Source organism: Pagrus major, chromosome 9 (assembly GCF_040436345.1).
Source record: "Pagrus major chromosome 9, Pma_NU_1.0".
In the NCBI taxonomy this organism is placed as follows: domain Eukaryota; kingdom Metazoa; phylum Chordata; class Actinopteri; order Spariformes; family Sparidae; genus Pagrus; species Pagrus major.
In genome coordinates this window covers 30,418,234-30,441,852 of record NC_133223.1, presented here as the reverse complement: position 1 = coordinate 30,441,852, position 23,619 = coordinate 30,418,234, and the positions used below count along the sequence as shown (strand labels likewise).

At 42.3% G+C, this 23,619-nt stretch overlaps 4 protein-coding genes across 4 annotated transcripts; 2 read left to right on the top strand and 2 right to left on the bottom strand.

Annotated features, from left to right (window-relative positions):
• The first annotated feature begins 5 nt into the window (after window positions 1-5).
• On the top strand, window positions 6-2,914 carry LOC141001931 (glucose-1-phosphate adenylyltransferase). Its single transcript, XM_073473095.1, has 8 exons — window positions 6-317; window positions 1,165-1,254; window positions 1,495-1,574; window positions 1,663-1,778; window positions 1,877-1,974; window positions 2,170-2,238; window positions 2,330-2,388; window positions 2,598-2,914. The coding sequence occupies exons 1-8, from the start codon at window positions 126-128 to the stop codon at window positions 2,716-2,718; spliced, it is 825 nt and encodes a 274-aa protein (XP_073329196.1). The 5' UTR covers window positions 6-125; the 3' UTR covers window positions 2,719-2,914.
• Window positions 2,731-5,349, bottom strand: asnsd1 (asparagine synthetase domain containing 1). Its single transcript, XM_073473093.1, has 3 exons — window positions 3,958-5,349; window positions 3,641-3,822; window positions 2,731-3,176 (listed from the first exon to the last, which is right to left on the bottom strand). The coding sequence occupies exons 1-3, from the start codon at window positions 5,347-5,349 to the stop codon at window positions 2,930-2,932; spliced, it is 1,821 nt and encodes a 606-aa protein (XP_073329194.1). The 3' UTR covers window positions 2,731-2,929.
• On the bottom strand, window positions 5,323-6,349 carry asdurf (ASNSD1 upstream open reading frame). Its single transcript, XM_073473096.1, has 4 exons — window positions 6,196-6,349; window positions 5,951-6,004; window positions 5,650-5,725; window positions 5,323-5,410 (listed from the first exon to the last, which is right to left on the bottom strand). The coding sequence occupies exons 1-4, from the start codon at window positions 6,253-6,255 to the stop codon at window positions 5,370-5,372; spliced, it is 231 nt and encodes a 76-aa protein (XP_073329197.1). The 5' UTR covers window positions 6,256-6,349; the 3' UTR covers window positions 5,323-5,369.
• Window positions 6,350-13,073: 6,724 nt separating this feature from the next.
• On the top strand, window positions 13,074-22,120 carry slc40a1 (solute carrier family 40 member 1). The gene is made up of 8 exons (XM_073473592.1): window positions 13,074-13,430; window positions 13,523-13,590; window positions 13,835-13,994; window positions 14,235-14,350; window positions 17,318-17,444; window positions 17,684-17,929; window positions 18,022-18,663; window positions 19,603-22,120. The coding sequence occupies exons 1-8, from the start codon at window positions 13,397-13,399 to the stop codon at window positions 19,917-19,919; spliced, it is 1,710 nt and encodes a 569-aa protein (XP_073329693.1). The 5' UTR covers window positions 13,074-13,396; the 3' UTR covers window positions 19,920-22,120.
• The last annotated feature ends 1,499 nt before the right edge of the window (window positions 22,121-23,619 follow it).

Genomic DNA, 23,619 nt, shown 5'->3' with positions numbered 1-23,619 from the left:
AGATGAGTCGGGACCTGGTTAGTGGAACGTTTGCTAACTTGTTGTTAACTTAGCTAACAAAGCTAACTCAGCTAACAGAGCTAACTAGTGAGCGTCGCGTCGTGTGTTCCGGTCCAGAGTTTTAAATGAAGGCTGTAATTCTCGCCGCCGGTTACGGGACCAGGCTCCAGAGGGACGTGTTGGCTGACAGCAGCGGGAGGTTCGCTCACCTGGCCGGTACAGCCAAGCCTCTGCTGCCGGTGGGCCGCTGCGCCCTGGTCTCCCACTGGGTCCAGGCTCTGACCGCCTCCGGCTGCGTGGACTCCGTCTGTGTTGTCGTAGGTGACTTTAGTGACTTAGTGAAAGACAAGAGTTTCTCAAGTCTTGAATTAAATAGTTGACTATGACTATATTACCAAAAATGTGACTATTTTTCACTTGCTGCCACTTGATTTGACAGGAAAATAAACACAACATTGATCTAATACCCAAATATCAGGCTTAAAAAGTCTTAAATTCAAACTTCTGAGGTCTTAATTGCAACAACTTACCACTGAACCCAACTCTTTTTACTTTACACTTGCACAAAATGTAGATTAACTCCCTCTGATAACCATATTCCTACATAAAACCTATACTGCATACCTTTATACTCAACTGAAGTGCTTGAACAAGATAAAGATTTATTTATTTATGTTTCTTTAATTCTTTTCTTTAAAAGCTTTAAAATAAGTTGGACATATTAAAATGTTTCCATATTACTGCATCAATAATAACAAAACAGTACAATGTAAACAATGTCTGAAATATAGCCACAGTCTGATAGAGCTGCAATGATTAATAGGTTACTTGTCAACTTTTTAACATTAATCGCCAATTATATTGATAGTTTTGGTAGATTTTTTAAGAAAAAAAATATCTGTTTTCAGCTTCTCAAATGTGAATATGTTCTGGTTTCTTTCCTCCTCGATGACAGTAAACTGAATATCTTTGGGTTGTGAACAAAACAAGACATTTGAGGACGTCGTGTTGGGCTTTGGGAAACGCTGATCGACATTTTTCACCATTTTCTGACATTTTATAGAGAAAACAACTTGATTAATTGGGAAAATAAAGTTTAAACCTGAACTGAGAATATTGACCCTGTCTGCTCCTCTGTTAATGTCTTCCTGTTGTTCTCCGCAGACTAACGCTGTTTATTATGCTGCATTTGAGGAGTGGGCGTCACATTTCACAAACGTCAAGATTCTCAACGATCAGACGAGAAGCAACGAGGTAAACGCAACTGTACAACCATTGCTTTTACTACTTATGTGACATATTTTTTACTTTAGAAAATCATCTTTTAATACCATCCTCTGGCTCAGTTACTAAGGTTCAAGTCCAGTAGAGTATCTATGAGCAGGTCTACCATCTTAGAAGGGTTTCTTTAGCTCAGAAAAGGCCACATTTCTATCAGCATTTACTTTTTTGTGATTAAACCTCTGAATCCAGTTAACTTTGTTCCTCCATCAGGGGCGTCTTGGTGCTGTGGCCTGTCTGCAACTGGCAGTGAAGCACTTCAAGATAGAAGACCATGTCTTGGTAATTGGGGGGTGAGTTTACTGAGTTAACATGATCAATATGACCTCACAGAGATGTTGCCCGTTTCTCCTACTGATGCAACTTAATTTCCATCCACAGTGACACTCTGTTCAAAGAAGATTTCAGCCTCAGTAAAGTCAAAGAGACGTTTTCTGACCACCAAGCGAAGTGTGAGGACAGCTGCCTGGTGCTGTCGTACCTGTGCAAAGACGAGGGTGAGTTTGTAAAGCGGCCACTCTGAAGAAATCAGGCTTCAGATTTAACCTTACAGAAGCTGTTAACTGCTGTTCGTTCCGTACATGTGTCTTTATAGAAACTCATAAATACGGGATATTGGAAGTAGACGGTGATCAGCGCGTCCTCTGTATGAAGGAGAAACCTCTTCCTACTGAGACGAAGTCAAGGAGAGCTGTAAGTTCACTACAAACACTGAACAAAGCTCGTCGGTCCAAGGGATTAGGTCGAGATCTTGACAGGCTACCAATCCTGCTGTCCAATGTGACGACTATCAAGTTCATGACATGTCATGTGATGCCCAACGTACACTTCAAACCTTTTGATTAAACTTTCAGGAAACACGCAGCTAATAACTTCTTTGTTTTTCAGTGTCCCTGTTTCTACGTGTTGTCGAAGAACAGCCTTCCTCTGTTGGATACTTTCATCGAGGAAAAGAAGGTAAATTTATCAATTAAAAGTCCCACATGTGATGTGAATTCAGAATCAATTGTGTGTGATTTCTTTATTTCACAACTTTTCATTTCCTCAGGAGGCTCCAATTGAAGAGAAAGACGCTCCAGGAAACTTTGTGTCTTGGCTCATTCCAAGGTAACTTCTGCTGGACCCTCGAGAGGCTGAGGGCCAGGTTTCACTCAGGAAATAATATTGTAATCCTGCTATGTGACAGGCAGTTGGTCAGTTTTCATACGTGTAAAATGTAAATATTCTAGACTCTAAATACTAAGACTTTGTGAGTTCAATCTGTTTGTGTATTTCTTAATAAATGGGACCGTTTGTTGTTGTTTTTTGTCTTTCAGGAAGCCAGTGTACGTTCATCAGATCTCTGGCCGCTTCGATGTTGGAAACCTTCCTTCTTATATTGAATGTGACCTTTACTTCAGAGAAAAACTACAGGATGTTGAGTCTTACATGATGTAGAGGACACACAGATGGACCAAACCACCATATTTATTGTGGCGTGTTAAAAAAGTATCCAAGATGAGCACAAAGACAATCAAATGATCAACTTCAAGAATCTGTAACAGTAAATCAAGAATTTCAACTGTAAATATTAATTGTACATCATTTTATAATTAATATTTTTATATTAAAATGATTTTTATGTTCTTTCATTGAACCCCCGAGTCGTCTATCCAGTGAGGAGTCTTGTGCATTTGTCTGAGGCCTTTTCACGTTTGTCCTCCATCTTTGCGATGCGGGAGCCGAACTGCATGGCTCTCTTGGGCAGGACGGCTGATTGGCCGAGGCCGAGCTGCTTCGCCATCAGTCTCAGGAGGAGTTTCTCCCCGACGCCTCGTGGAAGTGACAGATCTGCTTTGTCCCACACGGGAAGAGAGTTCAAGTAGCTCACCACGTCCTCGTCCAAGTAGGGAAATCTGCAGTCAAGAGTTGGATTAGTTCAAGACTCTAACAGGACCAATGGAGGTGGCAATGTTCATCTGAGGAGCTCAAAGATTTGAATGTTTTAATTTAAAAGAATCCCTTTCCATTAATAATGGTGACATTCCATGTCACAATGCCATGACTAAAAAAAAAGGAGCATACCCCACACAAAGAAAGGATTTACTCTGGTTTTTGGAATCTGCTTCCACTTTTTATGACTCCCCGCCTGCAGGCAATATGTTTTTGTGTTGTACATCCATCCGCCAGATTCTGGTGAACGCTCTCAGAAACGTTTTGAGGGAATTTGACAGATTGTTACAGACCTGGGATTTGTATTTATGACAGTGGTGTTTCACTCAGGAACTGTGGGGGGCGCCAGATCACACAAAATGCAAGTTTTGCCTTAAAAGACCAAATCCCTTTTTTTTTTAAACTGTAGCACAGATATCACACTCACCTCGCCTCTTTCCCATGGTCTCCTATCACTCTGTCATCTCGGCCCAAATTCCTGGAGGAGATCCTGCCCAGCTCCATGGCCAGTTCCTGAATCAGTCCCTCAAATCCAGACGTCTTATATCGAACTCTGTGTCTGGAGTAACCTGCAAGCTGCTCGTCCGCTCCGATTCCTGTCAGAATTACCTGCAGTCATCGAGGAGAAACAGAAAAACAGGTCAATGTGGAACTTATTTTTGTTTTATAAATGGTAAGAAAAAATGTGTTTGTGATCAAATCTTCTGCATTGGTAAAGAAGGTAAATAAAGCACAGAAGTCCACCTTTGCTGACGATGTGAAGGCCCTCTGGTCGCCGTCCTCCATGATGAACCCCGTCCCTCTCGCTGCGAACCACACGGCACATCCGATGCTGTCATCCAGCACCGTATCCAGCGGGTAAACCAAATGACAGATTCGCTCCTCGCGCATTTTCTGCAGCTCCTCCTGCGTCACGTTAATTTCCACAAAATTCCACTTTCTCTCTGGATTCAAGTCTTGCAATTCCTTGAGACCAGCTTTTCCTGTAATTCTGTCTGGAACATCAAACGGGCTGGATGTTCGAGAGTCAGCTGCATCAGTTTTTGGCTTATCTTTGTGTTTTTTGTGTTTGTTTGCAGACTCTTTCTGCTTCTTTGGCTCCTGGAGTTTAAACGCTACATTGAGAAGGTCTATTGGCTGATGAGCAGGTATGTGACGGTCAGCTAAAGCAGCCAGGATCATCGAATCGATCCCTCCTGAGAAAAGTAAAGCAACACTCGCCTGCTCGTCAGGAGGGGGAGCATCTTGTTCCCTGAGAGGCAGAGCCTGAACTCGTCGCCTTACAGCCTCACTGAGAACATCGATAAGTCGGTTCACCTCATCGTTTTTGTCTTTGCTTGCAAGCAGCTGCACCAGATCTTTAACACATGAGTTTTGATGATCTTCGGTCTCATTTAATAATGTTGGGATGGTTGTATTCAGAGGACACACAGATGTGGTGAGTACGAGACCGGACTGATTCATCACAGCAGTGCAGTCGCTGGGAACAGACTCTAATATGGTTTCACAGCAGCTCGAGACTTCATCAATTCCTCCATGAGCCCAGGGATAAACCTCAAACGTCACAGATCCAGCTTCTGCAGCTGCCTTCAGGTCAATCCTGTACACACCAGCAGCTGGGACTTCCTGCCAAACAACCTGATCAGATCCAGAACTACGGGCTGCCACAGAAGTCAGAGTCAAGGCGTTGAGCTCTGTATCGAACCTCCACAACAAACTCCGTCTGCCAAAGAAGTCTCTCCCAAACCAGAGGTAATCTCCAGCCTTCTGGTAGTAAACAAACGCCCACGGTCCTCGTATAGAGGACAGGACTGACAGAACCTCTGAGGGGCTGCTGCAGGTTGATAACCGCTGCGAGACAACAGCTGTGTCATTTTCCTCTGGCTTCACTGGAAGACCTCCGAAAATCTCCCCGTTCCACTCGAGCACATTCCCAGCGTTGTCCTCAACTGGCTGAGGTGTTAGACGGCCTCTCAAGTGAAGGACGTGGGCAGAGAATAAACACTGATAACAGGAACCTCTAACTGTGAGGTCCTGGCTCAGGTTGGGTCCTCTTCTCTTCAAATGTTCATGAACTGTTTTGTCCCTCTCAAACTGAGAGGGCGTTAAAGTCAACAGACAAAAGATGCCGCACATTGTTCTGGTGAAGGTTGGTCTTACAAATCCTGCAGCTCCTTTTTCATGTTATCCAGCTCCTCTGCAGACAGAAAATATCAATCATAATGTTTAGAGTGATTATGTTTTGTATTGTAACCGTTTTTTATACTATGGTGTTAATTTTTTGACATAGATGTTGTCTCCGTCTTCTGCACAGGGACTGCACATGAACATTAACTTATAGCTAACTCTGGTACAGCTGAGATGCTGTGCACTGTCCCTGTCAAATAAATAAAATAAATAAATACATTTTAATCATGTTTGCAGCTCCCAACTCACTTTTGCATGAACTCAGTGTCTGACTTCTGTCTGCTAGGAAGAAGATGTTACTGTTCCTCTGCTGGATGTAAACTTTCTGAGGAAAAACAGATACAAAATGTGCATCAATACACACAAAAATACACATACTGCTGAGAGAGAAAGGCGTTGGCTGTTTCCTTAATTTTTCTTATTTATTTTTCTATGTTACCAAATTCTGCAGCCTTCATGGTGACAAACTGTCGGGGACATGTTTGTTTTTCTCCCTGTATTACATGAATTTAATTAAATCCTGTCAATAAAGTTAAAATAAAACACTCACTCTGGTTTTCTTCAGATTGGAGAGCTCGTCCAGCACAATCTTCTGCTCCTTTATCTGAAAGTTAGTAACACAAATCAAATCACTGAGCTGATAAAATCATAAATTATTCAGGCAAAGAGTCCTTACACTGAAACATAAACGTGTATTTGTACCCATCATTCAGATTTGCTAAGCTAGCTAGCTACATGTTCCCCGGCTAATGTTTGCTGCTAACGTCGGAGCTATTAACGCTTAAATCTTTGTACCTTTTTGTTCAGTTCCTCCTTCAGTGCAGACTGTCCTTCAAAGTTATCGTTAGAAGACATGTTGGTCAAATAAAACGTAGATAAATAAAGTTTATATTCGCGTAGCTGAAGCTAGCTAACCTCAGTGTAAACACCACGCAAGTCCGACAGCTCTGAAAGCACTTCCGGGTACGGAGGGCTGAGCAGTGTGACGTCACCGCCCCCTGCAGGTCGGCGGTGGAAACTGCATTGTTTTTTTATTTTTCGATTAAAGCTTCAACATGTAAAAATATCAGAATTTCACAACTTTACATACAGTGTTTGTTAAAATAGCTGACTGTAATCACTTCACAACAAACTCAGATGATGGTGATGGTAAATGTGTGATTAAATCATCGTTAAAACAAAAGATAAAGTCTCGTCAGAAAGTTAAAGTTAAGATATACAGGAGGTGTAAGTTTTTTTAAATCATTATTTATATTAATCATGTAAACAACAACAGAGGGCAGCCACAAATGAGGAGAGACAAATACAAATAAAACAATGTGAATTCAGAAATTACACACTTTACAGGCAACACATACATTTTTTATGGCCTTCTTGTTGTAACAGTATTTATATACTCTTTTATATGATAATCTATAGGATAGATTCAAAATGTTTATTGTCACTCTGGTTATACACTCATGTGAAAATATTTTTATAATAATAATACAATAATAAATAAAGACAAACAAAAACAAAGTATGCAGAATAAAAATATGGACAGCAGGGATAAGGTGCATGTGTTTATACTATCTATACATGTATATACATGAGACACAAATATAATTACTGAATGTAAAGGTAACAAGTGTGTATTTCTGTGCAAAGATAATAAGTATACAATAAGCAAAACGGTTTAAAACCAGCAATAAAAGTGATCAAGTTTACTGATTGATTGAAGGTGCAGCAGCGATGGCGGCAGTAAGATAATCAATAGATTTATGATATATGCCTTTTTTTTTTAAAATTACAGTTAAAGAATCCAAATATAGCATAATACAATAATAATGACAGATCTTTGTAAAAAAAAGTTACTTTACTCAGATAAAAGTACTAATACCACACTGTGAAAATACTCCATTACACGCAAAAGTCCTGCATTCAAAAGCTTGTTTAACTACTTTAGCACTGATGAGTTGTGTAGAAAACAGGCTGCTCTTGTCTCTGTGACGATGCATTTTCCAGCAAGTCCAAGAGGATTTAGTTTGTTCATCTTGAGCAATAGCAGAATTTTCTCAACACATAAAGGAACATTTTATCCGTCAGTTTATCACAAACATTCAAACACACCTGTGATATTTCAGTTCCTTTTCTTGTTACTTATCTACCAACACATTCAGGTTTTTCTTGTCAGTTCAAGTCAAATGAATTTAGTCCTCATGTTGCTGTTTTCCAACAAGTTGGAAATATGACTCAGCTGACGAGAGAAATGAGGAAATGAACCCTCTTGTGGTCGTAACAAGGCTGCAGGAATTAAAATATGGAAGTGACTGCATGAGATCGCTGAGTCATTTCAAAACGATAACGGTGCACTCTCTGACCTTTAAGGACAACAAAATTAGTGGCGGACCCTGCCACCTTTCTAGCTTCAAACAGTGTACTAAAGGGGTCTAATCTGGGAGGAGACCCATCCTCGATCCAAGTTTCGTGGAAATCTGTTCAGTAGTTTTTCTGTAATTTTGCCTACAAACCAACCAACCAATCAACAGACAGACAGACAGATGGGTGAAATCATTACCTCCTTGGAGTTCAACAGAAAAAAGTATCACCTGACACCTTTATGTGGCGCAACTTGACAATTCGGACACCGTCATATGTTGTGATTAACCGCTGCTGTTACCTGGACGGATTCTGATCTGTCCAGGTCAGAATTAGACTTTTAATGGTGGAGATTACAGTTATTTATCTCACATCTCAACAGGTATTTCACTTCATCAGTACGCATCCTGCAAACAGCATCTTTCTTTCACTCGCTTCCAAAACAAATGCACTCACAGGTGCTTTTGTCCACAGAGGGAGCCAGAATCAACAAAAAATCAAAGTTCTTCGTAGCCGCTCTAATTAACCCGTTAAAGCCTGTTTGTCAAATCAGAACAAAAATGAAATGTAAAAAAAGCACATTTGGTTTTATGGTGGGTTATTCTGCTGATTATTTCTTGGCCTGTTGCAGTAACATCCTGGACATCAACCTCATGGTGAGGACATGTTGATTTAAAAAAAAAAATGTTGTTTTTATGTTGCATTTTTAATAAGGATTAAAAAACAAGATATAACGAACTTTAGAGGTGCTGGCAGGTGGATTTTGTAATCTCCGGACAAAGCCAGGCTAGTTGTTTCCCCTTGTTTCCATTCTTTGTGCTAAGCTACGCTAAATATAGTATATAGAGTAATGCTAACATTTGCTAATTAGCACTAAACCAAAGAATTAAATTAAAATCTATTATTCATCTTCTGGTAATGATGAAAAATCAAAGCAAAAACATCCAATATTTGCTGAGTCTTGTCCAAAATGGTGGGAATCAAACCAGCAACCCTCCAGTCCCATGACATTATCCATCTTGCCCTGAGATTCATTGTCCCGTCAGCGGTCAACAACCGCTAAAGATAAATGATGGTGAAGAGGATGATGAAACGAATGTTGATCTTTCTCTGGCGGTCGGTCAAGAACCTTTCAGAGCTGCAGTGCGACGGACAAACACACCTGTCTGAGGTCTCACGTTGGTCCGCTGCCCGCTCAGCTGCAACGTTGTATTGATCTGAAACAGCTGTCAGGTGTTTACTGTTTCATTCCCTGGAAACAAGGGTTGTCATTTTGGAAAAGGTGGCCAGACAGTGACCTTTGATGTTTATCGTTCTCTTAGAAGCAGAGTCGATGCCCACAGAAACAATACGACCGCAGCACCGTTATGTTCCTAAAATGGGAAGAGGAGACAATCGTAATCATTGTTTCTGGTGTCCTATTGTTGGGCTTGGTGGCTGAACCTCAAGCTTTCGTTAAAACTCAAATATTGCTGAGCTGTACTATAATACCATTCAGCTCTGCTGCAACAAGAGCTCAGCACAAAGAAGAACAAAAGCCCTGCATGAAACAGAGGTGAATAATCTGATCCCTCAGGTGAGATTTCACACCCTGCCTCCACCTCCATCCCGACTTTAGCTGCGGCTTCTGACTGTCAGACGTCTTACGGCCGCAGGAGGCAAGTCACACTCGTATTTTTATCCTGGAAGTACAAATTTAGCCGACGTAAACACGGCTTGTTGTCGGGCTGTAAAGGGATCCCAGACATACCTGCAGGTCACATGGCCGCAGGATGACACAGCAGCCGTCTGACCACTGATGACAGGTACCTGAGCCCGACCGGCTGACACACCGGCCCACTAATAGTGCGGCTGGTAATCTGTTTGTAGCTCAGTGTGTGCAGACTTTCAAACGGCTGAGAGCTCTCTGTGTGGTCCTTGAATAGATCACAAAGGGAAAGAAGTGCCTATTGTCATCACTGGGCTCAAAATATGTGCTTATGTTCCTTGTGAGTGTCACTTCTGCTCCCTCATACGATGAGATGGCACAGAGTACAGTAGTGTTGATCTGGGCAGAAAATAGTGCTTTTGTATATTTATTTTCATCTACATGTCTAAAAATAACACAATTTATTAGTAGCCATCTATAATCACAGTGCTACATGTTAAATATAGTGACTGGATGGTGTGAAAAGGTAGTTTTTGCTAACTTTATAAAGGCCTTCAAGCTATTTTTGGGGGCAAATAGGATTAATCACTTTCTTATTAAGAGTTAGACAAGAAGTTAGAAGTCTGTACAGCAAATATGAAGCTACAGCCAGAAGTTTTATCAGCTTAGCTTAGCATAAAGACTGGAAACAAGGGGACACAGCTAGCATGGCTCTGTCCGGAGGTTACAAAACTACTTCAGTCACAAACTTATATAAACGCAGAAGGACCCAGGACCTCTGAACACGAGCGGAGGTTAAACGAAATAAAAAGACTAAAAGAAACCCGACATCCAAGATAGTTTTTGCGAACTTTACACTAACTTTGAAGCTACAGTCAGCAGCTGCTAGCTTAGCTTAGCATAAAGAATGGAAACAGAGGGGAGCAGCTAGCCTGGCTCTGTCCGGAGGTTACAAAATCCACCTACCAGCAACTCTAGAGGTGATTAATGAACGCAGTATAGCTTCTGTGTTTAATCTGTACAAAACTGAAGAGTGAACATGATTGGTTGTGGTGTTATGGGGGGTTGTAAACAAGATTAATTGTTTATCTGACATGTTTTAAAAACACATTTCATTTTTTACACTTCATTTCCCACTTATTTTACATTATAGATTTTTATTTAATTGACATCACTTTGTAGAAATCTGTTTTCACCTTGACATTAAAGAGCTTTATTGTAATGTGTTGGTCATTTATGAAAGCAATAAAAGGGGAAAACATCTAAGGAGGTGAAAACTTTTTACAGGCAGTGTTGGTGCCTACGGTGAGGTTAGCTCTCCACATGACGCACAAGGAATCAAAGGTATCATTAAAGTTGTGTTTGCTTGTTTGTTTGTTTGTTTGTTTACAAATTTATGTTCACTAATAATATTTTTACATCAATATATAAACATTTTGAGGCTAAAATGTGAATTTAAATGCATAAAAACTCCAGCCGTTGTAGTCAGTAATTGCAGATGCAGCTTTAAAACACTGGGGATTGGGCTCTGAATCAAACTCATACTTCAGAGCGTGTTGTAACAGGTCTGGATATAATAATAAATGTTTTGAGGATCAACACGACCACAAAGTCTCTCACGAAGAATCCAGAGGCTCTGCTCCAGCACACTCATTTTGGGTGGATCTGGACAGAGTTCTGATGGATGGTTTGTTGTTCAGATGACAGGAGCACATTTTTATTGTCTTACTTCAGCTTTCAGAAACAGTTTAGGGATTATAGAAAAGTGGAACAGTCAGTAGAGAAAACTATGAAAACGGTCGAGATAAGACGCAGCGCACTAACCCACATACACGTTATATTATTCATCGCACGGTCGGTCTGAAGAAAGGCCGAGACACTGAGGGTCTCTCAGCCTTTTATAGTCCTCGGTTCCTCGATGAGCCGGTGTTTACTACTCTGTGTGGATCATCTGCAGCCTGTAATTACAGCTGTGATCCTCCTCTGTTGACATAGGTGAACAAATGCAAGTCATCCAAATGTGTGATTTGTACACATTTTCTTGGTAAACAGGTCAAGGGAAGGAGAAAAAAAGCTTTAGTTTGTGTTGTGTGGCATCAAACGCACAGAAGAGTCCAGTTAATGTTTGACTTGTCAGAACAACCTCTCTGCTCTCGGCTGATGTTTGCTCTTTATTTATCATCTTAAGCACCTCTCAGCTGGAGACTGTATGTAAAGAGAAAGAGCAGCGTGTAATTAAACGATAAGCGTTTTATTGATCTGGCAGACGAGGAGCTGTGAAACATCTGAAACAGCTGCTGGACGAGTTTTATTACTCTGAATCATTAAATGTAGTTTAATTAGCGACACAGATTTATTGTAAATCTGAACTTATGCAACCGATATTCTGCTAAAGTTAATGAAACAAGTATTTACTCAAGTAGTTTTCTACTACTTGTATCAGAGCCAAAGTAGCACATTTTAAACTATTTTATTGTATTTATTAATAATCTATTAATTTAATGACTTTTGATCCCTTATTATTAAAGTACATTTAATATCAGAGACTTTAACTCAAGAATTATTCATCTGGGTAACTTAACTGACAACATTCTGTATTTGATGTACTTTTAGTAGGATTTTGAATGGAGGAATTTTACAGTGTATTATTAGTACCTTTCTTAATAAAGTATAAATACAAGCACTGTGTACAGGTGTAGTATAAATACCAGTCCTGTGTACAGGTGTAGTATAAATACCAGTCCTGTGTACAGGTGCAGTATAAATACCATCACCGTCTACAGGTGCAGTATAAATACCATCACCGTGTACAGGTGCAGTATAAATACCATCACCGTCTACAGGTGCAGTATAAATACCATCACCGTGTACAGGTGTACAGGTGCAGTATAAATACCATCACCGTCTACAGGTGCAGTATAAATACCATCACCGTCTACAGGTGCAGTATAAATACCATCACCGTGTACAGGTGCAGTATAAATACCATCACCGTGTACAGGTGTACAGGTGCAGTATAAATACCATCCTTGTGTACAGGTGCAGTATAAATACCATCACTGTGTACAGGTGCAGTATAAATACCATCACTGTGTACAGGTGCAGTATTTATCCCTGTGTACATTTGCAGTATTTATCCCTGTGTACAGGTGCAGTATTTATCCCTGTGTACAGGTGCAGTATTTATCACTGTGTACAGATGCAGTATAAGTACCTTCCCTGTGTACAGGTGCAGTATTTATCCCTGTGTACAGGTGCAGTATTTATCACTGTGTACAGATGCAGTATAAGTACCTTCCCTGTGTACAGGTGCAGTATTTCTCCCTGTGTACAGGTGCAGTATTTATCCCTGTGTACAGGTGCAGTATTTATCCCTGTGTACAGGTGCAGTCAGGTGTTGATGGAGCCGTCAGCAGGTAAACAGGTGAACAGGTGAACAGGCAGATTTATCCTCCTGACAACAATGACACCTTTTCTCTGCTCGGAGGTGTTTCAGGCTTTTCTTTTATTTATTTTGAGCGGTGAGCTGCTGTGCGGTGCGGTGCGGTGCGGGGGGGAGGGGGCGGGGCCAGCAGGAGGAGGACCGCACTTGTTTTTGACACAATGTAAATACCGGCGGGTCACGTGAGCGCGCGGGTATATTGGAGGCGGGACGTAAACACGCAGCAGAGCGGATTCACCCGTCGGACCGAGAGCAGCTGCGGCGTCGTGCTCGTGTTTTTAAAGCGCTTCACCGGCTCGTTAGCTCCGAAAAACATCTCTTTCCGACTTCAGCTACAGTGTTAGCTAAGTTTGGAGAGGAGGCACGAGGAGGAAGACGTTTCTTTTACCTGTTTTTCTTTGTGTGTTTGTGTGTTTGTGTGTCGCTGTGATGCAGCTGTAGCTCGACCCGCTTTAACGGCTCGTGCACACAAAAAAAAACAAGAGGAGACAAAAAACAACAAAACACTCGGTTTATTTTATCTTTTACATCTGGACTGCTTTTTAAAAATGGATACATCTGGAGCCAAGAAGAGCTGCTGCGGTAGGTGACTGTCGCTGCGTGTTGAATTAAATCAAAGATCGTAAATTAATATCAGCTGATGGATGTAAACACCTCGTCTTGTCCCTGCACAGAGTCCATCACAGACTTCTTCACCTCGGCCAAATTCCTCATCTACATGGGCCACGCGCTGTCAACATGGGTGAGACAGCAAACACACAACCACACTGACACTGCAGGCTATTTTAAACCCACACAGCATCATGTATTTGTGTGTTATTGTTGCCTTATGACGTGTGTTCCTCCTCTTTTAGCTCAGCCACACACACACACACACACAGTGCATGGCAGAGATGGGCTCCTGAACCAGAACCACACTGATGATGATGATGTTGGATCAAAGTGTCATCCCGGCAGATTACTAATCAGATTTTTTAATCCAACAGGGGGACCGGATGTGGAACTTCGCCGTGGCCGTGTTCCTGGTGGAGCTGTACGGGAACAGCCTGCTGCTCACGGCCGTGTACGGGCTGGTGGTGGCCGGGTCCGTGCTGCTGCTGGGGGCCATCATTGGGGACTGGGTGGACAGGAACCCCAGACTTAAAGGTGAGGCGGTCCAAAATCAAGCGTGTCTGTCCATCAGGTTGTGTATAACGTGGGGGGTTTTGTCAATGTTTCCCTTGTAGAGGAATTTGGCACTGTTGGATCAGGTCATGGAGCCAGGAGAGGGGGGACGCCGTCCAGCCCATCTTGTTAAAGCGCCCTAATGAACCAGCTTGTCAGACAGAAATCTCTTGTCTTTGATCAGATTTCTGTCCCTAATGTCCCTTCGTGGTGTTTCCACAGTGGCCCAGACCTCGCTGCTCGTCCAGAACAGTTGCGTCATCCTGTGCGGGATCCTCCTGATGGTTGTTTTCCAGTTCAAAGAACAGCTCGTGGAGCTTTACAATGGATGGATTCTGGTAAGATCACTCGTTTGTTTGGACGGGATCTGATGGGGGGTGGGATTGTCACTGAAAAAACATTTTTTTGTGGCCGTTTTTTTTCCTCAAGTGCAGCACTTTGACTTCAGGAGTGGGACTTGCGTAGTTTTTTACTGATATGGACGATATTTATGACCAGCTGAACTGCTTTCACATGATGAGTGAATGGACCTTTGACTGGTCCTCTGACTTAAATCGACAGCAGATTACTTGTTATTTAAATGCTCAGAAATGGTCACACAACTTCTTTCTTTCTTTTTTTTTTAAACTACAATAATTGGTAACAATTTATAACTAGAATGCCACTCAACAGTCCTCTTTTGTACTCATTCATAGATACAAGCCACCTAAATACGCCTGATTTATTTCATCAAGATCGATGTTTTATTCCCTGAAATTCTCCAGACTGACTTTTTACACTGGTGTGCCTAACTTTTACTTTTAGTTGCACCCAATAACACATTTTAATTTAACTTTTTTAAACAAATACAGATGCAACTAAGTGTTTTTGTTCATTTAAATCACAGCACATGTAACAAGAAATTTTCGAAACAAAACATTTTTTAAATAATTTTGTTCCTGGGGTCTGTTCTCGGCTGAGACCCCTCTGAAATCTCTAACCAACAAACAACCAGACGTGATGAAAACATAACCGCCATCAATTAAACTTTAGTTAATAGTTATTTCACTGTTAACAAACAGTGACATCAATCAATCAAACTTTGTGTAATTCAAAATGAAAAACGTGAAAATGTATTTAGAGACTAAAGCAATGAAATAATAAAAGAAAGAAGACAGACACAATAATAACTAATATAAACAGGAAACATACATTAAACAGAATAAATAGTTAAGATACAAAATTAAAATGAGCCTAAACATTAATAAGCAATACAATGATGACTTTATGAACCATTTATTAAGCAATTGTTTATTGTAAAGTATTAATGGTTAATTAATAATGTGCAGTTAATCTATAAACAGGTTATAAAAAGTTGACGCTGATGCTTATAAACCTTTACGACCCACTAATGGTGTTTTTCTCACTGGCACATTCCTCGACTTTAGCCGAGGGCTCGCTAACCCCGCTCCACAGCCTGGTTAGCTAATTCACAAATATTATTTAAGGCCACACCGCAAATCCCTAGTTACAGCAGACTGTTGACTCGGGGCTGGTAGAGCAGAGTAGCCCTCAGTTTAAGTTATCCAGGGAATGCAGTGTGAAAAGCACTAAAAACAGTTTAATTCGATTTTTGTATGAATTTCTGAGCTTGTTATAATATTTTATAATCACGAGAAAACAAAGAATGCTGAGTCAGGTTCATAAACAAAACCTGAGAGGTAATCACACACAAACATGTCCTTATAAGTCTGCAGGGAAAGATGTGTGTCTGTGGTTTTGCTCAGGGCTTGTTTACACTTGTTGAGCTATGTGGTGAAGCCCTAAGCGCTCCCTCACCGCAAAGATGTGGACCTAAATCTGCAGCTGACCGACATGCAGGACTGACAGGTTTCCAGACCGGTCAGGGTGTCAGGTTGAAACACAAAAGCCTTTCTGTTGACGGGGGGTTGGATGTCTCCAGAGTTGAACTCTCCGCATTTGTGGGACGCCTTTAGCTTCTCCAGGGAAAGTGGAGGGGGGATTGCACCATGTGAGAGTGTTTAGAGGGCTGGCCGGCGTTGGAGTGTGTGTGTAGGTGGAGGGAGGTCGGAGAAACAGGAGATTGAGTGTCTCCTTGCTGAAGGCTGTGTAGTCAGCAGGTTGTTCGAGGCCTGTCACATGACGGAGAGGGAGAAATGCGGCCGGGCTTGTTCTGATCGGAGCAGCTGTGTTTTCTGTGTGCAAACAGATCAACAAACGAGCCGTATTTGCATTAAATATGCTGCATTTGCTCGTTTTTCTGTCATCCACTGCTTCCTTGTCGCTGCAGAAGTCGAGGTCACGTGTCGAGTATCATATCAGCCGTCACGCGTTTTCTCTTAAGCAGTTAATTTTCACAGAGTTTCATTGATTTTTTTTCAGCAGGGAGTTGTCGGGTTTCCTCTTGTTTGCATAAGACGACATGTGAGTCTTCTGTTGTTGGTATCAGGTCAAATCTGTGCTTATATTGAGGAAGTCTCATTTCACAGTTTGAAAAGATTTCAATACATCATAACAGTAAAATTAAAGGCGTTTTCAAGAAATAGTGACACTATATTGTATATAAGATACAAGTCTTTGACAGTATATCCATGTTTAACAGATGAGGTTGGTAGTTTTTCAGGATTTTCCCAACCATTGAAAGGTTTAGGTTCAGCAGAATGAATGTAAAATCAGTGAAGAGAGCATTAAAACTAACTACATGACTTTTCCCAGATCTGATGATTCTAGTTAGTCTGTCAGTGAACCTATTCAGCAAGTTTAATCATTAAGCTTTTTGGGTTTTGATGATTTCTTTAGCTACTTTTCCAACTTTTTGTGCATAAATATGATAATATTAATGCTCCAAAATGATGAGGGAGGACCCTGAAACCCCGCGCCAGATACATGCACTTGCACACTGTTTTTCTGTCTTTTTTTCTCCCCATGAAAATACAAAATTGATTCGTCAGTCTCTAAATATTTCGTGGCACTCAGCCCAAAGACAAGTGGCGCCTCTTGAAGAAATTTCAAAAACGAGTGACTAATGTGTAGATTCGAAGGCTCAGTCATCTCCTACAGCAGCTGGTCACTGTAGACTTTTAGCAAACATAAGTCAAACAGGAGAAAATGGTGCATCTGTTGGGGACTATTTTAGCCGGCGTATTAATATACGTTCGCTCTAAGTTTCCAGTCTCCCTATAAAACTTTTCACTTTGCTACTTCGTGTCATGTGCTCCACTTTCCTGGTGTTAATGAGGACTCTGGCAGCAGCATTAAAGACCAGCTGCAGCTGTGTGATTGATTGATTTTTTTTTCTTCCCTAGACGACCTGCTACATCCTGGTGATCACCATCGCCAACATCGCCAACCTGGCGAGCACGGCGACCTCCATCACCATCCAGAGGGACTGGGTGGTGGTGGTGGCGGGTCAGGACAGCAGCAAGTTGGCAGGTCAGTGCAGCTTTCTTATCATCGAATGTGGACCTCACGTGACTCCGTTATCAGATCCGTTCAGCGGGCCAGACTTTGGACCCTGGATGCTGACTCACTCTCGTTTTCAGCTGCATAATGGAAAATAGTCCTGATGAACTTTGTGACCTAACCGTCACCTGCTGTCATATGAGTATAAAACCAACATCTACTAAAACAGGAACTTGATTTGTATCTCCTTCCTCTTTTGTATCAAACAGACATGAATGCCACAGTGCGGATTATTGACCAGCTCACCAACATCCTGGCTCCCATGCTGGTGGGTCAGATTATGTCCTTCGGCTCCCATTTCATTGGCTGCGGCTTCATCTCCGGCTGGAATCTGTGCTCCATGTGTCTGGAGTACGCACTGCTGTGGAAGGTCTACCAGAAGACGCCGGCGTTGGCCACGAAAGCCGGTCAGAAGGAGCCGCAGCAGGAGCTCAAACAGCTCAGCCCCCAGAAAGGTAGAAACAAGAACCTTGTGTTTGATTGGTATGATTATAGATTTAGATGGTCTGAGTCTGAGGATAAACTTCATGTTTCTGCCCTTTCGCAGATGTGGAGGACGGTCAGAGTCCTGAGGAGTCGTCTCAGCCGCTCATGAACGAAACGACAGTCGTCACCAAACCCGACTCTCCGAAGCAGCGCGGCTGCTGCTACCAGGCGACCGAACCTCTGCGCACCTTGAAGGCCGGCTGGGTGGCCTACTACAACCAGAACATCTTCTTCGCCGGTATGTCCCTGGCTTTCCTCTACATGACGGTGCTGGGCTTCGACTGCATCACCACGGGCTACGCCTACACGCAGGGCCTCAACGGCTCCATCCTCAGCCTGCTGATGGGGGCCTCGGCCGTGTCGGGAATCTGCGGCACCGTCGCCTTCACTTGGGTCCGCAAGAAGTGCGGCCTGATCCGCACCGGCTTCATCTCAGGCGTGGCCCAGCTGTCCTGTCTCATGCTGTGCGTCGTCTCCGTCTTTGCTCCCGGGAGCCCCTTCGACCTCAGCGTCTCGCCCTTCCAGGACCTTTACACACATCTGATCGGGGAGAAGGCGCTGCCCGAGGCCGAGCACAGCCTCACCGGCGCTCTCATGGGGAACGTCACTACTACTACTGCTGCACCGGCTGAAGAGATGCCCCCTCTGCAGTCCTACATGTCTGTTAGTCTGCTGTTTGCTGGCGTCATTGCTGCTAGAGTTGGTGAGTTATCTTAACATCATCATATTGTTTTTTTGCTTATCATTACGAAGCAAATGTTGATTGCACAACGTCTGTAGAATAATGACGCCATCAGCGTTTTGATTGTTTGCCTTTAAAACTTTCACTTCGCTATTTTATCTGCCGAAGTCTCCTGATAATCCAGCCAGGCATAATTCCTATCTGAGTTTTACCAGGGGATCATGTGATTTAGAAATTACAACTCCACTTTTCACGTGGCACATAAGCAAAGTCTGTATTTAGTCGTATTTCAGTGTTTCCGTCAGGATTTCATCAGACTACGGTGGGTGAACCTCGGACCCTCTCAGGGAGGTCCGGTGGCGTGCTCTCCCCACAATGTCTTTGCACATTTTAAAAGTTAAATGCAACAATCTACTGCACTTTGAGACCAACTGGCTCAGAGTGAAAAATGTTTCACTGAAACAACAGCATGATTGATGCTGTTATGACAGACTGTGGTGGGACAGATTAGACGATGGTTGGGAATGCTCGGCTGGAAAGTTGCCGGTTTCCACTTTCTCTGAAGCAGAGTTGAAGCTCCAGAGTTCAGATGATCACTGATTGGAAGTAAATGATACATCGTCTTAATTGGTTTGTTGTTATTTGACAGGAAATTAGAGTGTCCTTGCTTTGTTGGCACGTCTCTCTTCCTTTCATAAAATTATAAAAGACCGCTTCCTGAGTTATGACTTCCTAAAGGTGACTCGGGCGATTATAAGAAGGTCCATAGGTTGAACTTTTCCATAAGTCACCGGAATTTCACACAAGACCTCAGCAGGATGTCAGAGCAATATTTGCAACCTTTGCTTCCAGTATTATTGCCTGATAATTGCTGCTACAGCTACTGTTGTCTTCTCAAGTCGTTTTACTGCGGCTGTTAAGAAATAGCATTCGGACTGACTGTTGATCTCTGTCCCGCAGGCCTGTGGTCCTTTGACCTGACAGTGACCCAGCTCATCCAGGAGAATGTGATCGAGTCGGAGCGAGGCGTGATCAACGGCGTCCAGAACTCCATGAATTACCTCTTAGACCTGCTGCACTTCATCATGGTGATTCTGGCCCCGAACCCAGAGGCGTTCGGCCTGCTGGTCATCATCTCCGTCTCCTTCGTGGCCATGGGTCACATCATGTACTTTGGCTTCGCCTTCAAGAGCCTGGGAAGCCGCCTCTTCCTCTGCTGCTCGCCGGAGCAGAAGGTGGAGACGGTGGACAGCCCCTCACTTCCTACCACCGTCTAATCCCGTTAAAGAGACTCTGTCCTGGGTACATACTGCTCACGCCTTACCCTACGCCTGCGTCTTATTCATCTAACATGCAGAATGCTAATGCTAACACAAACCAGAGGAAGGTAACTTAACTCGCTATGCATAGCCATTAACAAAGCATTACTCATTAGCAGAAGAAAGCTAACAGTTACAGAAAACTAACAGTTTAGATGAGGCAGGTTTTCTCCTCTCAGTCTGGGAGTCAGATGAGAGCGTCGGCGTCTTATCTGAGAGTCCACGCTCTTTGAAACACACACGTACTGTTAAAGAAATCAGGGGAAAAGGCACTGTAAAATATTCTCCTCCTAACAGCCTGGATCTAGCTGTAAAGATGTTTCAAAGGTGCTTCAGCTAACTTAAAGGCAAAACGAGGGAGAAATCTCACAGGGAAGCAGGCACTGAGGCTCGGATTCAGGGGGGACGGCTGTCGGCTGAGACGCCAGAGGGGCTTTTCCACACGAGTCGGTCAGAACCAGCGCTGCATTTCCATCACAACAGGGCTTCCCGCTTGAAGGTGCGTCTTTAACTGATGCACTCTCGTGTCAAAGGAGTGGCTCTAAATCCTCCTTATCGAAGAATCACGGCTAACAAAGCTCTGCTAATTTGGTGAAACGCAAAATCAGCGCAGCACAGTTTGACAACGGGGAAAAGCTCCAGAAAAGACAGAAACGTCCCCTTTTTTTCCTGACACTCACCTCTCAGTGACCCCATTGGTGCTGTAGCTGTGTCTGTTCTCTGATAGCCTTCTCTTGTCAGCTCACAGGATTATATTTAACCAAACACAAAACTGGGATCTAGTCTCTTTATAAGGGTTATGCAATTAACTGTATTTATTCAGGAGCTGCAGACGGTTGGTTTTTTGTAATAACTGTTTCATCAGTATTGTGTGGTCGTGCCATAAGAAAGAAGTCCTATGCACCCTCGTCAATAACGCTCTCAGTTACCAAAGTGGCATAAAGGAAGTGAGGGAAACCAAACATTCCAGATATATATATTTTTACATCAGGTGACAGTAGACGTGTAGGTTCACTAACGCTTTCATACACCCGACTTTATCTGAACCTTTCTAACCCGCTCTGAGATTGTACTTAAATTTGTTTTATTTCCTGCTAGTTTACATGAATAGTGTTATTTTGTCACCTTTTTTTTTAAATCTTTATGTTCCTTTGAGTAATTTTTTTCAATCGTGATTGTTGTTACACAGGCACTTTAAGTGATTGACGTCTGTCATTAACGCGTGATCAGGCATTTGATCAATATTTTTGCACAAGGCTGAAGTCCTGACCCCTCCCCCCTCCCTCCTTATTGAATCACTAATCGGCTCCTCGTCTGTTCTGGGGAGATTGTGGTTTTAAAGAAAAAGAGGCACATATTGTATCACTCAGCACCACATGTTCATGTTCGAGAGGAAAAACTGTACCAGCGAAGAAATCCAAATACACCCAGACTTCACCCTAAATGACCCCCTTGTTCTTCAAGAGTCAGCCAGTCAGCAGATTTTATCTGATCTCAGTTTACGCTTCAGACTGCCAACTGGATCTGTGATCGGGTTTTACTGCTGTAAGCTTCAGCGGAGGTTTACAGCTTTACAGAACCGGTCGAGAAAATGTTTTTTCAAAAGTGTCTCATGAGAGTTTGGGGATTTTTTTGCGTGCTACTTTATCCCTTGAAGTGATTTTATAAGTAAAAGAAAAAAGTTCTCGTTCTCACAGAGACACATTAAAAGTGAGACACGAAGAGAATTTTTACATTGCAGTTAAAAGACAATAAAAACAAAAGCAAGTGAATAGTAATAGTAAACTTAATACATTTGGACATTTGTGGATGTAATGAACATGTTTCACCATTTTATAGACCAAACAACTAATAAATTAATCAGGAGGTCATCGACAATGATAATAATTGTTAGTGGCAGCCCTAAAAAATAAAAAAAATCACAGATACTTTAAAAGGAGCTTCGCTTTAAAGTGAAGCTGTGTCACTTTTTTCTCAACTGTGGATACGTTCACCACTAGAATGGCACTCAGTAGAGCGCATACCTCCGCCAAGGCCTGTAATATTTCATCAAGGTCCAGGTATGAAAATGGTGAGAAGCTACCTTTCTCGCAATGTTAAAGAAAGTGAGAAAAAAACTCCTGGATCCGTCCCGTTATCGCATCCAAGTTTGGTGAGAATCCGCTCAGTAGTTTTTGTGTAATCCTGCTGACAAACCAACAAGCGCACACGGGCGAAAAACACAACTTCCTTGGCGGAGGTTATTACAAGATTAAGCAGAAAAACTGGCTGATTATTGTCAGTTTCAGAGAATATCTACATGTTAAGTTTGCTAACGTTAGCCACCATAAGCTACTGGTCGTACCAGACCCAGTCAGGCTGTAGCAGCAAAACCCCCTGAGTGCATTTAACTGAGTTTTATGACTTCAGCTTTTCATTTTTAAGAGGAATCATTTGTAATTTTCATATTTCAGAAATTACACAATCTCGCCTTTAAGATCAACCCCAGATAAAGTCGTTAAGGTAGCCACAACTAGCTCCTGTCCACCTCTGACCTTCAGTTGATTTCTCTCGCCTTACCGTAAATTAGCCTTGACAGCTGTTGAACGCACACATGTGGCTGCATCAAGTCGGTAACCAGCCGCACCCCGCCCACCAAAACAAATCTAGCCAGGGTCTAGCCAAGATTTTGGTAATGGTGGGACGAAGAAATATTTAGGTTGGAAACACAAGCAGCCACAGCAGATGTCGGAGAACAGAGGGCCGCTTTCTTAGCTGCACATTCCCGTGAAGTCTGGTGGCTGAGTCAGGACGTCTGCAGGTGTGCAGAGCTGCAGACTCGGAGGGAACGGAGCTTAATTTGCTTCACCACAGCGGCTCTGTGAAACGGCCCGTCTGCTGATTCAGGAAATCTCACACATGGCCATAACTCTTGTATTTTTAATGTAAATAACATTAGCTGTCAGTCGATATAAACTTACATACATATATAATTGGTAAAATGCAAAAAAAAAAATTGTGTATACTGTTGCCATGCTGTTTTTTTTTTACGTTTTTGAATAGTGTTAACATTTGTGTCAAATTTCTGAAAGATTTTTTAAATTTGTGTATAAAGTTCAATCACTGCATTTCATCTGTATCATACTGCTTGAATCTGACATATATCTCTCTGTATATACAGTATATATATCAGTGTTATATATATACATATGTATATATATATATATGTATATGTATATATATAGTTGTAGCTGAATAGGAAAAAAGCATTAAATCATTAAGAAATCATCCGTTTTTATGTCATAATCGCACTCCACTGAATATGAGGACGTTGGTTCTGCTTGTATTGCATGAGGTCTCTTAAATAAAGAAAACCTTCACAATCGCCGGTCTGTTTCGTGTGTGTGTGTGTGTGTGTGTGTGTGGGTGTGTCGTCACATACCACAGCAGAGTTAGCAGCTAATTTCCTCCCAGAATCCATTTTTGTCTTTCTTTCTTTCTTTCTTTCTTTCTTTCTTTCAGGCAGCCGTTGTTAAACTGAGTGACTTTAAGCTGAGCTGGATGATCTGGACAAAGGACAAAGCGTGACCTGGTTTTTGGCTGTAATGTGCATGTTAGAGAGCTGTGACTCTGCACTTTGTGGTCATTTTAGCATTTAAAACACTTCATGTATAATTAT

What these genes read in the sequence shown, in the direction of transcription:
- LOC141001931 (XM_073473095.1), top strand. Translation starts at nt 126, where the DNA reads ATGAAGGCTGTAATTCTCGCCGCCGGTTACGGGACCAGGCTCCAGAGG. An exon ending in ATCAGACGAGAAGCAACGAG is followed by an intron (nt 1,255 to 1,494) that starts GTAAACGCAACT and finishes TTCCTCCATCAG; the next exon opens with GGGCGTCTTGGTGCTGTGGC. An exon ending in GTACCTGTGCAAAGACGAGG is followed by an intron (nt 1,779 to 1,876) that starts GTGAGTTTGTAA and finishes GTGTCTTTATAG; the next exon opens with AAACTCATAAATACGGGATA.
- asnsd1 (XM_073473093.1), bottom strand. Translation starts at nt 5,349, where the DNA reads ATGTGCGGCATCTTTTGTCTGTTGACTTTAACGCCCTCTCAGTTTGAG. An exon ending in CCTTCACATCGTCAGCAAAG is followed by an intron (nt 3,823 to 3,957) that starts GTGGACTTCTGT and finishes CGATGACTGCAG; the next exon opens with GTAATTCTGACAGGAATCGG. An exon ending in GACCATGGGAAAGAGGCGAG is followed by an intron (nt 3,177 to 3,640) that starts GTGAGTGTGATA and finishes TCTTGACTGCAG; the next exon opens with ATTTCCCTACTTGGACGAGG.
- asdurf (XM_073473096.1), bottom strand. Translation starts at nt 6,255, where the DNA reads ATGTCTTCTAACGATAACTTTGAAGGACAGTCTGCACTGAAGGAGGAA. An exon ending in AGGAGGAACTGAACAAAAAG is followed by an intron (nt 6,005 to 6,195) that starts GTACAAAGATTT and finishes ACTAACTTTCAG; the next exon opens with ATAAAGGAGCAGAAGATTGT. An exon ending in GACACTGAGTTCATGCAAAA is followed by an intron (nt 5,411 to 5,649) that starts GTGAGTTGGGAG and finishes TTCTGTCTGCAG; the next exon opens with AGGAGCTGGATAACATGAAA.
- slc40a1 (XM_073473592.1), top strand. Translation starts at nt 13,397, where the DNA reads ATGGATACATCTGGAGCCAAGAAGAGCTGCTGCG. An exon ending in GCCACGCGCTGTCAACATGG is followed by an intron (nt 13,591 to 13,834) that starts GTGAGACAGCAA and finishes TTAATCCAACAG; the next exon opens with GGGGACCGGATGTGGAACTT. An exon ending in ACAGCTCAGCCCCCAGAAAG is followed by an intron (nt 17,930 to 18,021) that starts GTAGAAACAAGA and finishes GCCCTTTCGCAG; the next exon opens with ATGTGGAGGACGGTCAGAGT.